A 14,775-nucleotide genomic window follows, 5' to 3' on the forward strand; every position below is an offset into this window, starting at 1 on the left:
ATATTGGTACTTTCTGGTGGTCCATCACTTCATATTGGTACTTTCTGGTGGTCCATCACTACATATTGGTACTCTCTGGTGGTCCATCACTACATATTGGTACTCTCTGGTGGTCCATCACTACATATTGGTACTTTCTGGTGGTCCATCACTACATATTGGTACTCTCTGGTGGTCCATCACTACATATTGGTACTTTCTGGTGGTCCATCACTTCATATTGGTACTTTCTGGTGGTCCATCACTACATATTGGTACTCTCTGGTGGTCCATCACTACATATTGGTACTCTCTGGTGGTCCATCACTACATATTGGTACTTTCTGGTGGTCCATCACTACATATTGGTACTCTCTGGTGGTCCATCACTACATATTGGTACTTTCTGGTGGTCCATCACTACATATTGGTACTTTCTGGTGGTCCATCACTACATATTGGTACTTTCTGGTGGTCCATCACTACATATTGGTACTTTCTGGTGGTCCATCACTACATATTGGTACTCTCTGGTGGTCCATCACTACATATTGGTACTTTCTGGTGGTCCATCACTACATATTGGTACTTTCTGGTGGTCCATCACTTCATATTGGTACTTTCTGGTGGTCCGTCACTACATATTGGTACTTTCTGGTGGTCCATCACTACATATTGGTACTTTCTGGTGGTCCATCACTACATATTGGTACTTTCTGGTGGTCCATCACTACATATTGGTACTTTCTGGTGGTCCATCACTACATATTGGTACTTTCTGGTGGTCCATCACTTCATATTGGTACTTTCTGGTGGTCCATCACTTCATATTGGTACTTTCTGGTGGTCCATCACTTCATATTGGTACTTTCTGGTGGTCCGTCACTTCATATTGGTACTTTCTGGTGGTCCATCACTACATATTGGTACTTTCTGGTGGTCCATCACTTCATATTGGTACTTTCTGGTGGTCCATCACTTCATATTGGTACTTTCTGGTGGTCCGTCACTTCATATTGGTACTTTCTGGTGGTCCATCACTACATATTGGTACTTTCTGGTGGTCCATCACTACATATTGGTACTTTCTGGTGGTCCGTCACTTCATATTGGTACTTTCTGGTGGTCCATCACTTCATATTGGTACTTTCTGGTGGTCCGTCACTTCATATTGGTACTTTCTGGTGGTCCATCACTTCATATTGGTACTTTCTGGTGGTCCGTCACTACATATTGGTACTTTCTGGTGGTCCATCACTACATATTGGTACTTTCTGGTGGTCCATCACTTCATATTGGTACTTTCTGGTGGTCCATCACTTCATATTGGTACTTTCTGGTGGTCCATCACTTCATATTGGTACTTTCTGGTGGTCCGTCACTTCATATTGGTACTTTCTGGTGGTCCATCACTACATATTGGTACTTTCTGGTGGTCCATCACTTCATATTGGTACTTTCTGGTGGTCCATCACTTCATATTGGTACTTTCTGGTGGTCCGTCACTTCATATTGGTACTTTCTGGTGGTCCATCACTACATATTGGTACTTTCTGGTGGTCCATCACTACATATTGGTACTTTCTGGTGGTCCGTCACTTCATATTGGTACTTTCTGGTGGTCCATCACTTCATATTGGTACTTTCTGGTGGTCCGTCACTTCATATTGGTACTTTCTGGTGGTCCATCACTTCATATTGGTACTTTCTGGTGGTCCGTCACTACATATTGGTACTTTCTGGTGGTCCATCACTACATATTGGTACTTTCTGGTGGTCCATCACTACATATTGGTACTTTCTGGTGGTCCATCACTACATATTGGTACTTTCTGGTGGTCCATCACTTCATATTGGTACTTTCTGGTGGTCCGTCACTACATATTGGTACTTTCTGGTGGTCCATCACTTCATATTGGTACTTTCTGGTGGTCCATCACTTCATATTGGTACTTTCTGGTGGTCCGTCACTTCATATTGGTACTTTCTGGTGGTCCGTCACTACATATTGGTACTTTCTGGTGGTCCATCACTTCATATTGGTACTTTCTGGTGGTCCATCACTTCATATTGGTGCTTTCTGGTGGTCCATCACTACATATTGGTACTCTCTGGTGGTCCATCACTACATATTGGTACTCTCTGGTGGTCCATCACTACATATTGGTGCTTTCTGGTGGTCCATCACTACATATTGGTACTCTCTGGTGGTCCATCACTACATATTGGTGCTTTCTGGTGGTCCGTCACTACATATTGGTACTCTCTGGTGGCCCGTCACTACATATTGGTGCTTTCTGGTGGTCCATCACTACATATTGGTACTCTCTGGTGGTCCATCACTACATATTGGTGCTTTCTGGTGGTCCATCACTACATATTGGTGCTTTCTGGTGGTCCGTCACTACATATTGGTGCTTTCTGGTGGTCCGTCACTACATATTGGTACTTTCTGGTGGTCCATCACTACATATTGGTACTTTCTGGTGGTCCATCACTACATATTGGTACTTTCTGGTGGTCCGTCACTACATATTGGTACTCTCTGGTGGTCCATCACTACATATTGGTACTCTCTGGTGGTCCATCACTACATATTGGTACTCTCTGGTGGTCCATCACTACATATTGGTACTCTCTGGTGGTCCATCACTACATATTGGTACTCTCTGGTGGTCCATCACTACATATTGGTGCTTTCTGGTGGTCCGTCACTACATATTGGTACTCTCTGGTGGTCCATCACTACATATTGGTACTTTCTGGTGGTCCATCACTACATATTGGTACTTTCTGGTGGTCCGTCACTACATATTGGTACTCTCTGGTGGTCCATCACTACATATTGGTACTTTCTGGTGGTCCATCACTACATATTGGTACTTTCTGGTGGTCCGTCACTACATATTGGTACTTTCTGGTGGTCCATCACTTCATATTGGTACTCTCTGGTGGTCCATCACTACATATTGGTACTCTCTGGTGGTCCATCACTACATATTGGTACTTTCTGGTGGTCCATCACTACATATTGGTACTCTCTGGTGGTCCATCACTACATATTGGTACTTTCTGGTGGTCCATCACTACATATTGGTACTTTCTGGTGGTCCATCACTACATATTGGTACTTTCTGGTGGTCCATCACTACATATTGGTACTTTCTGGTGGTCCATCACTACATATTGGTACTTTCTGGTGGTCCATCACTACATATTGGTACTTTCTGGTGGTCCGTCACTACATATTGGTACTCTCTGGTGGTCCATCACTTCATATTGGTACTTTCTGGTGGTCCATCACTACATATTGGTACTTTCTGGTGGTCCATCACTACATATTGGTACTTTCTGGTGGTCCATCACTACATATTGGTACTTTCTGGTAGTCCATCACTACATATTGGTACTCTCTGGTGGTCCATCACTACATATTGGTACTTTCTGGTGGTCCATCACTACATATTGGTACTCTCTGGTGGTCCATCACTACATATTGGTACTTTCTGGTGGTCCATCACTACATATTGGTACTTTCTGGTGGTCCATCACTACATATTGGTACTCTCTGGTGGTCCATCACTACATATTGGTACTTTCTGGTGGTCCATCACTACATATTGGTACTCTCTGGTGGTCCATCACTACATATTGGTACTTTCTGGTGGTCCATCACTACATATTGGTACTCTCTGGTGGTCCATCACTACATATTGGTACTTTCTGGTGGTCCATCACTACATATTGGTACTTTCTGGTGGTCCATCACTACATATTGGTACTTTCTGGTGGTCCATCACTACATATTGGTGCCGTCCACCAAATAGTTTTTGTAATCATTTTAATTTTAGAAGGATAGGCCGCGCATTTATAAACGTTATGTCACTCAAAGATTTATTTAAAAATGGTTGTGAACCGTGTATTTAAAAACTGGAATTTTCGCATATATAAATAAATTTTATTATAAATTAGAATTATCAGTTTAGGTAAGCCGATGTTAGGCTAGGTTAGGTGTTTAATTGCTGTTCGAAATTATTTGCATATGCAGAACGTTAATGAGGCATTGATGGAGGTAATTATTCCAACCCGTCCTCGACTCAAGTCCATTACATCCAGCGGTCGACCCCACAGACGCATTCATAAATTTTAATATGCTGTTCATTCAAAACGGGAATTTTCTCAAGTATAAATTAATATTATAATATATTAGCATATTGTGTATATATAGGCATAGGTTAGGTTAGGTTAGGTTAGGTTAGGTTAGGTTAGGTTAGGTTAGGTTAGGTGTTTAGGTTCTGTTGGCGATTATTTGTATTTGTAGTACGTGGGTGAAGCATTTATAGCATTATGATTCGAACAAAATTCGTCAGTGAAACACTTGTTTCGGATATGTTCGAACATCAGCAGTTGTGAGTCGTGTGTAAACCGCTTTTCATTCATAAACAGGGGGTTTGGCGGGTGCGTGGCATCACTTTTGGATCTTTGTTTGGAGGACGGGCTGAATTATTCGAACATAGGAAGCGAGCGAAGCCCTCTTCGAAAACAATTCATACATCTGTTGTGAGTCGCGTGTAAAGAGTGTTTGAGTTATAGAGGATATGAATGTTGTTGTTGTTTAAGATTCGGTACTTGGAACAAAAAGTTACAAGTAGCACTGGCTATGGTGAGCCCGTAGTTTGAGGATATGGAGGGGTGGAGTAACAAACATTTGTCTAGTGTTCATGAGGAGGGCTGTTACAAATGACTTAAACTGATACCCCGCGTACTGCAAATTCAAATTGCAAACAGTCCTTTGCACTTAGGAGCAAACCACCTAACATAACCTAACCTAACCTAACCTAACCAAACCTAACCTAACCTAATCAAACCTAACCTAACCTAACCAAACCTAACCTAACCTAATCAAACCTAACCTAACCTAACCAAACCTAACCTAACCAAACCTAACCAAACCTAACCAAACCTAACCTAACTAAACCTAACCTAACCTAACCTCACCTAACCTAACCTAACCTAACCAAACCAAACCTAACCAAACCTAATCAAACCTAACCTAACCTAACCAAACCTAACCTAACCTAACCAAACCTAACCAAACCTAACCTAACCTAACCTAACCAAACCTAACCAAACCTAACCTAACCTAACCTAACCAAACCAAACCTAACCAAACCTAATCAAACCTAACCAAACCTAACCAAACCTAACCTAACCTAACCTAACCTAACCTAACCTAACCAAACCTAACCTAACCAAACCTAACCTAACCTAACCTAACCTAACGAAACCTAACCTAACCTAACCAAACCTAACCTAACCTAACCAAACCTAACCTAACCTAACCTAACCTAACCTAACCTAACCTAACCTAACCTAACCTAACCAAACCTAACCTAACCTAACCTAACCAAACCTAACCTAACCTAACCTAACGAAACCTAACCTAACATAACCTAACCTAACCTAACCTAACCTAACCTAACCTAACCAAACCTAACCTAACCTAACCTAACCAAACCTAACCTAACCTAACCTAACCAAACCTAACCTAACCTAACCTAACGAAACCTAACCTAACATAACCTAACCTAACCTAACCTAACCTAACCTAACGAAACCTAACCTAACCTAACCTAACCTAACCTAACCTAACCTAACCTAACCAAACCTAACCTAACCTAACCTAACCAAACCTAACCTAACCTAACCTAACCAAACCTAACCTAACCTAACCTAACCAAACCTAACCTAACCTAACCTAACGAAACCTAACCTAACCTAACCAAACCTAACCTAACCTAACCTAACGAAACCTAACCTAACCTAACCTAACCAAACCTAACCTAACCTAACCTAAGTCTAGGCCTAAATGTTCACGAACTTAGAATATACATTAATGTTAATCTATATTTGAGAAAACACTATTTTTTGGCAATACAAAATGTTAAAATTTACAAATTTAAACTAATTAAATTTTAACATTTTGTATTGCCATTTATTAAAAATTTGAGGTCGGTTGTAGCTTGGACGAGGATGAGTCGACGCCATCTTGAGGTTATCTTGAGATGATTTCGGGGTTTAGTGTCCCCGCGGCCCGGTCCTCGACCAGGCCTCCACCCCCAGGAAGCTGCCCGTGAAAGCTGACTAACTCCCAGGTACCTATTTACTGCTAGGTAACAGGGGGCATCAGGGTGAAAGAAACTCTGCCCATTGTTTCTCTCCGGCGCCCGGGATCGAACCGGGGACCACAGGATCACGCGTCCAGTGTTCTGTCCGCTCAGCCACCGGCTCCCCTTGGACACAAGCAGTGCGTTGAATAAACATGTGTGTAAATACTTGTTACACACCTGTTATGGGGGTAGGAACGAACCCAAGCCACTGACCTAGCCAACCATCAAATAGAAAACGTAAATATTTATAAGCTGCAATTTTTCATAGTACCCCATTATTTTGTACACTGGGGACCATAATGTACAAAATAAGATGATATTAGTCGAGTGAACGGGATGAGGTGATCCCGCGTCTCCTCAGCACATTAAGTCATGCTAATATAAAAAAATGGTTACTGGATACAAGTAACTGGATACATAAATATGTAACTGGATTTTCTGTTTACATAAAAACGCTCATTTCACGACTGAAGGCGTTGTTAAGTATGTGATTATCTCTGCCTGGATGTTAGAGATTCCATCACTGAGATGATGGTAGGCGAGAGTTAAGGCAGTGTCTGCTCCCGGACGCAGGTTCGAGTACTCGTCACGGCCCTTGTGGATTTGTTCATTAGGCTAGAGTGTCTTAAGGTGTCGTTAGGTACGCTGGTACAGTACTTGTCAGGTAATTAACTGTCGTTTAAAATGAACTATAGTTAGTGCTTCAGAGGAGAAGGATTTCTGAACTGCCATTGATTGTAGTTTGTTTTCCTTTGAGAACTTTATTCATTTCTTCCAGAGAACCCTTTCAACCCTCTTCCTTTAAGTAGTCTACTTCTTCCTTGTATTAGCAAGTTATTGGGTTCTACATTATAGGCCTAAAAGTTTGGCCTCTTTAAATGCTTTTAGTAAAGTGACTTTATTTTGACTGGTGCTTTATCTGCACTTGCTGTCCGAGGCTTGAGTTATGCTTGCAGTAAGTAAAGTCAGAATCAGAGGCTTTACTTAGTGACTGAAGGATATCACTGGGTTTACTTAGTGACTGAAGGATATCACTGGGTATACAAGGGTGGCATTATTGTATTTCTTCCTGTTGATGTTTAATGTCCTGTTGATGTTCAGTGTTCTGTTAATGTCCTGTACAATTTCACGTATCCTCAGGTATCAAAATTATAACTTCCATTTAATGGTACAAACTTTATTGCATGAAACAACCTATAAATATATATATATATATATATATATATATATATATATATATATATATATATATATATATATATATATATGCGAACAAGCCTGAATGGTCCCCAGGACAATATGCAACTGATATATATATATAATATATATATATATATATATATATATATATATATATATATATATATATATATATATATATATATATATATATATATATATATACCAACTTATATGTGACTTTAACCAATCACCTGACCAATGACATCATCACCAACATGCGGGTAGATTAGGAGTAGATGGTAGGTAGATTGAGAGGCAGCAGGGTAGATTTATTGTAGTTGAGAGGTAGATTGATAAATGATAGTAGATGCCAGATATATTGTTAGTATTTAGCAGGTAGAATGAGAGTAGATGGCAGGTATATTGTTAGTATGCGGGAGGTAGATTGATAGTAGATGGCAGGTTAGTATATGAAGATAGACTGATAGCAGTTAGCAAGGAATTTTTATAGTAGATGACAGGTAGAATGTGAACACAAGCCAGGTAGATTAAGATTATGTTACAGGTAGAATTAGAGTAGATGGCATTTAGATTGAGAGTAAATGGCAGGTAGAATGATAGTCGATTATGGATGGTAGAGTGAGAGTAGATGGACGGTAGAGTGAGAGTAGATGAGTGGTAGAGTGAGAGTAGAAGACAGGTAGAGTGAGAGTAGATGGGCGATAGAGTGAGAGTAGATGGATGGTAGAGTGAGAGTAGATGAACGGTAGAGTGAGAGTAGATGGGCGGTAGAGTGAGAGTAGATGGGCGGTAGAGTGAGAGTAGATGGGCGGTAGAATGAGAGTAGATGGGCGGTAGAGTGAGAGTAGATGGGCGATAGAGTGAGAGTAGATGGGCGGTAGAATGAGAGTAGATGGGCGGTAGAGTGAGAGTAGATGAGCGGTAGAGTGAGAGTAGATGGGCGGTAGAATGAGAGTAGATGGGCGGTAGAGTGAGAGTAGATGAACGGTAGAATGAGAGTAGATGGGCGGTAGAGTGAGAGTAGATGAACGGTAGAGTGAGAGGACGTGAGTGTACAGGAAGAGCACAGGTTGTATGGGTCAGAGGTACGGGAGAGTGAGGGAGTGTAGCCGTGGTAGCTAAGGATAGAAAGGATAGGGGGATGGGTTGTACGGTCCATATGGAATAGGTTGTGGACCGTACCAGGCAGGAGCGTAAGGCAGGGGCTGGTATGGTGGTGGTGGTGGTGGTGGTGGTGGTGGTGGTGGCGGCGGAGGCTGGTAGGCTGGTGGAGGAGGCTGGTAGGCTGGTGGCGGAGGCTGGTAGGCTGGTGGAGGAGGCTGGTAGGCTGGTGGAGGAGGCTGGTAGGCTGGTGGAGGAGGCTGGTAGGCTGGTGGTGGGGGCGGGTAGGGAGCCGGCTGGTAGGGTGGAGCTCCCCACGGGTAAGGGGCCGGCGAGGGGTAGATAGACTCCCCTTGGTAATCTACCTGCGCCATATACCCATTATCATCAGCCGTGTAAGTTACCACCTGAAGGCGGCCATCCGGCAGCGACACGTAGTATCGGCCGGCTGTGTTGGCGCCGTCCCGGGACTCCTGGAGGCCAAAGTTGTTAGCGGTGAGGCCGTCTACGATCCCGTAGTTGAAGTCGTACTTGGGGTAAGCCTGCAGGAGGAGGATCTGATCTTAAAGCACGCATCATTGTCAATCTCACAACCTTCCAATAGCATCAGTAATTACGAGAAAGCTATAAGACATTACGACTATACAGCACTTGGGAGAATTGTGAGGATATGGAACTGGGAGAGGGGGAACTGAGGAAAAGTACTGTGCTTAACCAATTGGACCGTCAGGGATCGAACGCCGACTTGCAAAGGAGCGAGGCCGTCGCTATATCAACCAATCCAAGTAGTTAAGACAGTAAACTAACTTCATATGAACTTACATCAGGGTAAGTGGTGGGGGGGTCCGCGCAGAGGGCGCTCACCACTACCACACACAGCAGCGCCACCTGCAGGAGGAACCAATCATAATAATATCAATACTTCTTTAACTGATAGGAAATGTATATGTTTATCTCTCAGAATGTTCGGTAATGCGTTTATTGTTTGTGATGTGTGTCTATGTATGTATTAACACGATGTACTGAACGGGGTGAGAATAGCTTGAGCTACCTCATCCCTTAGTGTGTATTTGACCTCAATAAACTTATTTCAATTCCTTTAACTGATGCTTTTAAAATTACAGTATACTGGTGATTTAATCTGAAATTTAGAATCTAAACTGTACTCTTAAAATCTAAATTTTAAACTCAAATCCGATGCAGTATTGATACTTGATCATAACAGTGTAATGGATCAATGCTTGCATACTTTATTTGTTTGTGGAGGAAACTTACCTTAGGAGACATGCTGTTGGTATAGAGGTGTCAGGCGACTGATGACCTGACGGCATCTCTCCTCCCTTATATACTCTGGCCGATGTTGACATATGATGTCACGGCAGAGTAGCTGCAATCACCCGATCATCCGATCCGAGTTCTTCATCGTTGAAGTGATCCGTGATTGCATGTAGCATCAGAGTTGCACATTATGCAATGATGCGACGGCAATTTTCCTAAGTTATACCTGTTTACTAAAAAAAATTTTACAAATTAGCGAGGGGTAACTTTTGCTTTCATGCGTGTTTTTGGAGGTTGTGGAGCCTTAGCTCTTGAACGTTGCCGTGAAAGCAAGATAAATCCTTTATGGGATTATGTAAATTTAAAACAATTTAAAAAAAACATAAGCGATTATTCATATAAGACTGGATAAGACACTTCCAACTCTTGATAAATATCAAAATTAGGCAGATTTCAAGTATGTCTCAATCAATATACGCTTTTTGAAAGTGCAAATGTTTTAATGGCATGAATTCATAAAAAAAATACTTTAATTAGGAAATTTAGCCAATCCCAGAATGAAATAAGTCCTTCAAAATTCCGACTTTTAGGATCTATGCTAAATATAAGCCTACAACCCATTCTCTTCACGTAACCAGCGTACAATATATGTTGTTTTACCATATCGTTATTTTCTGTCACATATGTACTTATTTATAAGCGAAATAGTGACTATAGGCAATAAGTCATATATGTGCTGTCTAGTGCGAGAGCAGGTTGCCTTTCTGTCACTACTGATGCTATGAACAGGCGAGGCAAGGCAATTATGAGGAGAAAATGCTAAGCCAGCATGACTATATAACACTTGGGAGGAACAAGAAGTCAAGGAGCTGGAACAAGAGGTCAAGGAGCTGGAACAAGAGGTCAAGGAGCTGGAACAAGAGGTCAAGGAGCTGGAACAAGAGGTCAAGGAGCTGGAGTAAGAGGTCAAGGAGCTGGAACAAGAGGTCAAGGAGCTGGAACAAGAGGTCAAGGAGCTGGAACAAGAGGTCAAGGAGCTGGAACAAGAGGTCAAGGAGCTGGAACAAGAAGTCAAGGAGCTGGAACAAGAGGTCAAGGAGCTGGAACAAGAAGTCAAGGAGCTGGAACAAGAGGTCAAGGAGCTGGAACAAGAGGTCAAAGAGCTGGAACAAGAGGTCAAGGAGCTGGAGTAAGAGGTCAAGGAGCTGGAACAAGAGGTCAAGGAGCTGGAACAAGAGGTCAAGGCGCTGGAATAAGAGGTCAAGGAGCTGGAACAAGAGGTCAAGGAGCTGGAACAAGAGGTCAAGGAGCTGGAACAAGAGGTCAAGGAGCTGGAGTAAGAGGTCAAGGAGCTGGAGTAAGAGGTCAAGGAGCTGGAACAAGAGGTCAAGGAGCTGGAACAAGAGGTCAAGGAGCTGGAACCTATAGGATCACCTGGGGATCGGACGCCGACCCTACAGGAAGCGAGTTCTTCGCTGTGCCGTCCAGCCCGAGTGGATGGGCGTGTGTCGTATATGGTAAAGTGTGCAACATGAAGATGATGAGTCACAATAACGAGGCTGAAGATATGATGACCAAGCGAAACATCGGAAGGTGGAGAAGCGACGACGTTTCGGTCCATCCTGGACCATTATCAAGTTGTGTGAGACTTGATAATGGTCCAGGACGGACCGAAACGTCGTCGCTTCTTCATCTTCTGATATGTGGTTCAATCGACTCAAGTCCATTCCATCCAGCGGTCGACCCCACAGACGCATTCATAAATTTTTACATACTGTTCACTCAAAACGGGAATTTTCTTAAATATAATTTAATATTCTAATATATTAGCATATTGTGCATATATAGCCATAGGTTAGGTTAGGTGTTTAGGTTCTGTTGGCGATTATTTGTATTTGTAGTACGTGGGTGAAGCATTTACAGCGTTGTGGTTCGAACACCAGTCGTCAGTGAAGCACTTGTTCCGGATATGTTCGAACGTCAACAGTTGTGAGCCGTGTGTAAACCGCTTTTCATTCATAAACAGGGGGTTTGGCGGGTGCATGGAATCACTTTTGGATCTTTGTTTGGAGGACGGGCTGCACCGTGAGAACGCGGATTCAATTGGTAACTGAACTGGGGCCAGATTCACGAAGCAGTTACTCAAGTACTTACGAACGTGTACATCTTTCCTCAATCGTTGACGGCTTTGGTTACATTTATTAAACAGTTTACAAGCATGAAAACTTGCCAATCAACTGTTGTTATTGTTATAAACAGCCTCCTGGTGCTTCGGAGCTCATTAACTGTTTAATAATTGTAAACAAAGTCGCCAAAGATTGAGAAAAGATGTACAGGTTAATAAGTGCTTGCGTAACTACTTCGTGAATCTGGCCCCAGGAGGGCGGGAGGCCATTTGTGTTGACTCTGGAATATTCCTCAGATAGGTCCTTATATACCCTTTTTAAGTATTGGCCACGATCTACAATAATAATTATTATTACTGTATGCAGCGCTAAGCTTGCTCCACTGTTGTGTTTGTGGGAGGGAGTTTAGAGAGGATTGTCTCATGTCTTGGGGTTACGGGATATTCCAACTGTATGTCCTGAAGAGATTTTTGGGTCAGCCTTTAATGTGTCACGTGTCAGCCACCATTCCTGTCCCAGGAGGGAGTTCTAAGCATAAAGTAAATGTGAAGAGGCACCATTTGGTCACCATTTGGTCCGGGAGACATCTCCCGTCACGCACAGGGTGCAGTTGCGCCTCCACAGATCTCCAGTATCAGCTCTTGATACTGGTAATGGCTCGAAAGGGCCACCACTTACGGGCTATTCATGCCCGTGCCACCTTTTGGGTGGCTTAATCTTCATCAATCAATCAATCAGCAGCGTCAGGGGGTTTTTATCATGGGAAAGGGTTCTGTGATTAATAAACCATAAAGTATACGTACTAGCTATTCCTTGTGGCCAGTGTGCAGGAGTTTGTCATACACTGAACAGATAAATTTGTGGGAGTACTTGCCCCTGGGGGCCGGGCCTTGACCCACCTCACCTGGAGGGCTATCTTGAGGTTATCTTGAGATGATTTCGGGGCTTAGTGTCCCCGCGGCCCGGTCCTCAACCAGGCCTCCTTTTTGTTACACCCCCCCCCCCCCCAGGAAGCAGATCGTAGCAGCTGTCTAACTCCCTGGTACCTATTTACTGCTAGGTGAACATGAGCATCAGGATGAAAGAAACATTTTGCCCATTTGTCTTCGCCTCCACCGGGGATCGAACCTCTTCCATCATTGTGTATTGTTTTTATAGTCTGGTCCAACAAAAGCTGTGTAGCTTTGAACGCGTCGTAATTTAGGTTTCTAAACGACGTTGTAAAGTTTGTCAGCGTCCCATATGCCGCTGATGTCACCCTGCCTGTGTGTGTGCCTCAGGTGTTAGTGATGGAATATGTTCACTCGCAAATCATTTTCTCTCTCAGATCGCCTTCCGTTAATGGTGTAGACACCTGGTCTTCTCTCCCTTCAACATTTTCATTACCTTACACTTATTGGGATTGAACTCTAGCAACCATTTGTTTGCTAAGGTCAGTCTGTAACATTCTGCAGTCGTCCTCTGTTTTTACAGTCTTCATTATTTTGGCGTCGTCCGCAAACATTGACAGGCACGAGATCACTCCCTGGGATTGATCATTAGGATAAATTAGAAACAGCAGTGGTCCCAGGATCGATCCTTAAGGGAAACCTCACTTGTTACATTAATCCAGCTGAATGATCCAACTGATCATTTGACAACTTATCCATCTGATCATTTGACAACTTATCCATCTGATCATTTGACAACTTATCCAACTGATCATTTGACAACTTATCCATCTGATCATTTGACAACTTATCCAACTGATCATTTGACAACTTATCCAACTGATCATTTGGCAACTTATCCAACTGATCATTTGGTAACTTATCCAACTGATCATTTGACAACTTATCCATCTGATCATTTGACAACTTATCCATCTGATCATTTGACAACTTATCCATCTGATCATTTGACAACTTATCCATCTGATCATTTGACAACTTATCCATCTGATCATTTGACAACTTATCCAACTGATCATTTGGCAACTTATCCAACTAATCATTCTATAACTTATCCAACTAATCATTCGACAAATTAATCAACCAATCATTCTATAGCTTATTCAACCATTCATTTGATAATTTGACAATCAATCGACAGCTTATCCAGCCAACCATTCGATAACCTATCCAGCCAATCATTTCACAACTTATCTTAACCAATCTTTCGACAATTTATCCAACCAATCATCCACTCACTGGCCATCCTCTGCTCATCCATGTATGCAGACGGAGTAGTGAAGACTTGTGGGGTAGCCGCGCACGGTAATTATCTGATGTGCTTTCTCCTGTATGCTGGTTCAAGGTCGCTTCTGGTGGATGTTCAGTGGCAGGTGAACACAGGGAGAACTTGACGTATTGTTCAACACAGGTGAACAATTATGTCAACTTTTGATGGCAAGGGGGGAATATCAGGGCCTGATAGCTGAGTGGACAGCGCTCGGGATTCGTAATCCTGAGGTTCCGGGTTCGATCCCCGGTGGAGGCGGAAACAAATAGGCAGAGTTTCTTTCGCCTTGATGCGTCTGTTCACCTAGCAGTAAATAGGTACCTGGGAGTTAGACAGCTGTTACGGGCTGCTGCTTCCTGGGGATGTGTAACAAAAAGGAGGCCTGGTCGAGGACCGGGCCGCCGGGACGCTAAGCCCCGAAATCATCTCAAGATAACGGGTTCACAGCTGGAAAGCATCGGGTTCGATTACCGGGGAGCCGGTCGGCCGAGCGGACAGCACGCGGGACTTGTGATCCTGTGGTCCTGGGTTCGATCCCAGGCGCCGGCGAGAAACAATGGGCAGAGTTTCTTTCACCCTATGCCCCTGTTGCCTAGCAGTAAAATAGGTACCTGGGTGTTAGTCAGCTGTCACGGGCTGCTTCCTGGGGGTGGAGGCCTGGTCGAGGACCGGGCCGCGGGGACACTAAAGCCCCGAAA

General features: G+C 43.2%; 2 protein-coding genes across 2 annotated transcripts; both read right to left on the reverse strand.

Annotated features, from left to right (window-relative positions):
- Positions 1-7,561: 7,561 nt before the first annotated feature.
- LOC138350512 (uncharacterized) lies at positions 7,562-9,958 on the reverse strand. The gene is made up of 3 exons (XM_069301530.1): positions 9,729-9,958; positions 9,276-9,341; positions 7,562-8,995 (listed from the first exon to the last, which is right to left on the reverse strand). The coding sequence occupies exons 1-3, from the start codon at positions 9,738-9,740 to the stop codon at positions 8,471-8,473; spliced, it is 603 nt and encodes a 200-aa protein (XP_069157631.1). The 5' UTR covers positions 9,741-9,958; the 3' UTR covers positions 7,562-8,470.
- Positions 9,959-13,455: 3,497 nt separating this feature from the next.
- LOC138350558 (S-antigen protein-like) lies at positions 13,456-13,794 on the reverse strand. Its single transcript, XM_069301570.1, has one exon. The coding sequence runs from the start codon at positions 13,792-13,794 to the stop codon at positions 13,456-13,458; it is 339 nt and encodes a 112-aa protein (XP_069157671.1).
- Between the last annotated feature and the right edge of the window lie 981 nt (positions 13,795-14,775).

Source organism: Procambarus clarkii, chromosome 46 (assembly GCF_040958095.1).
Source record: "Procambarus clarkii isolate CNS0578487 chromosome 46, FALCON_Pclarkii_2.0, whole genome shotgun sequence".
Classification (NCBI taxonomy): domain Eukaryota; kingdom Metazoa; phylum Arthropoda; class Malacostraca; order Decapoda; family Cambaridae; genus Procambarus; species Procambarus clarkii.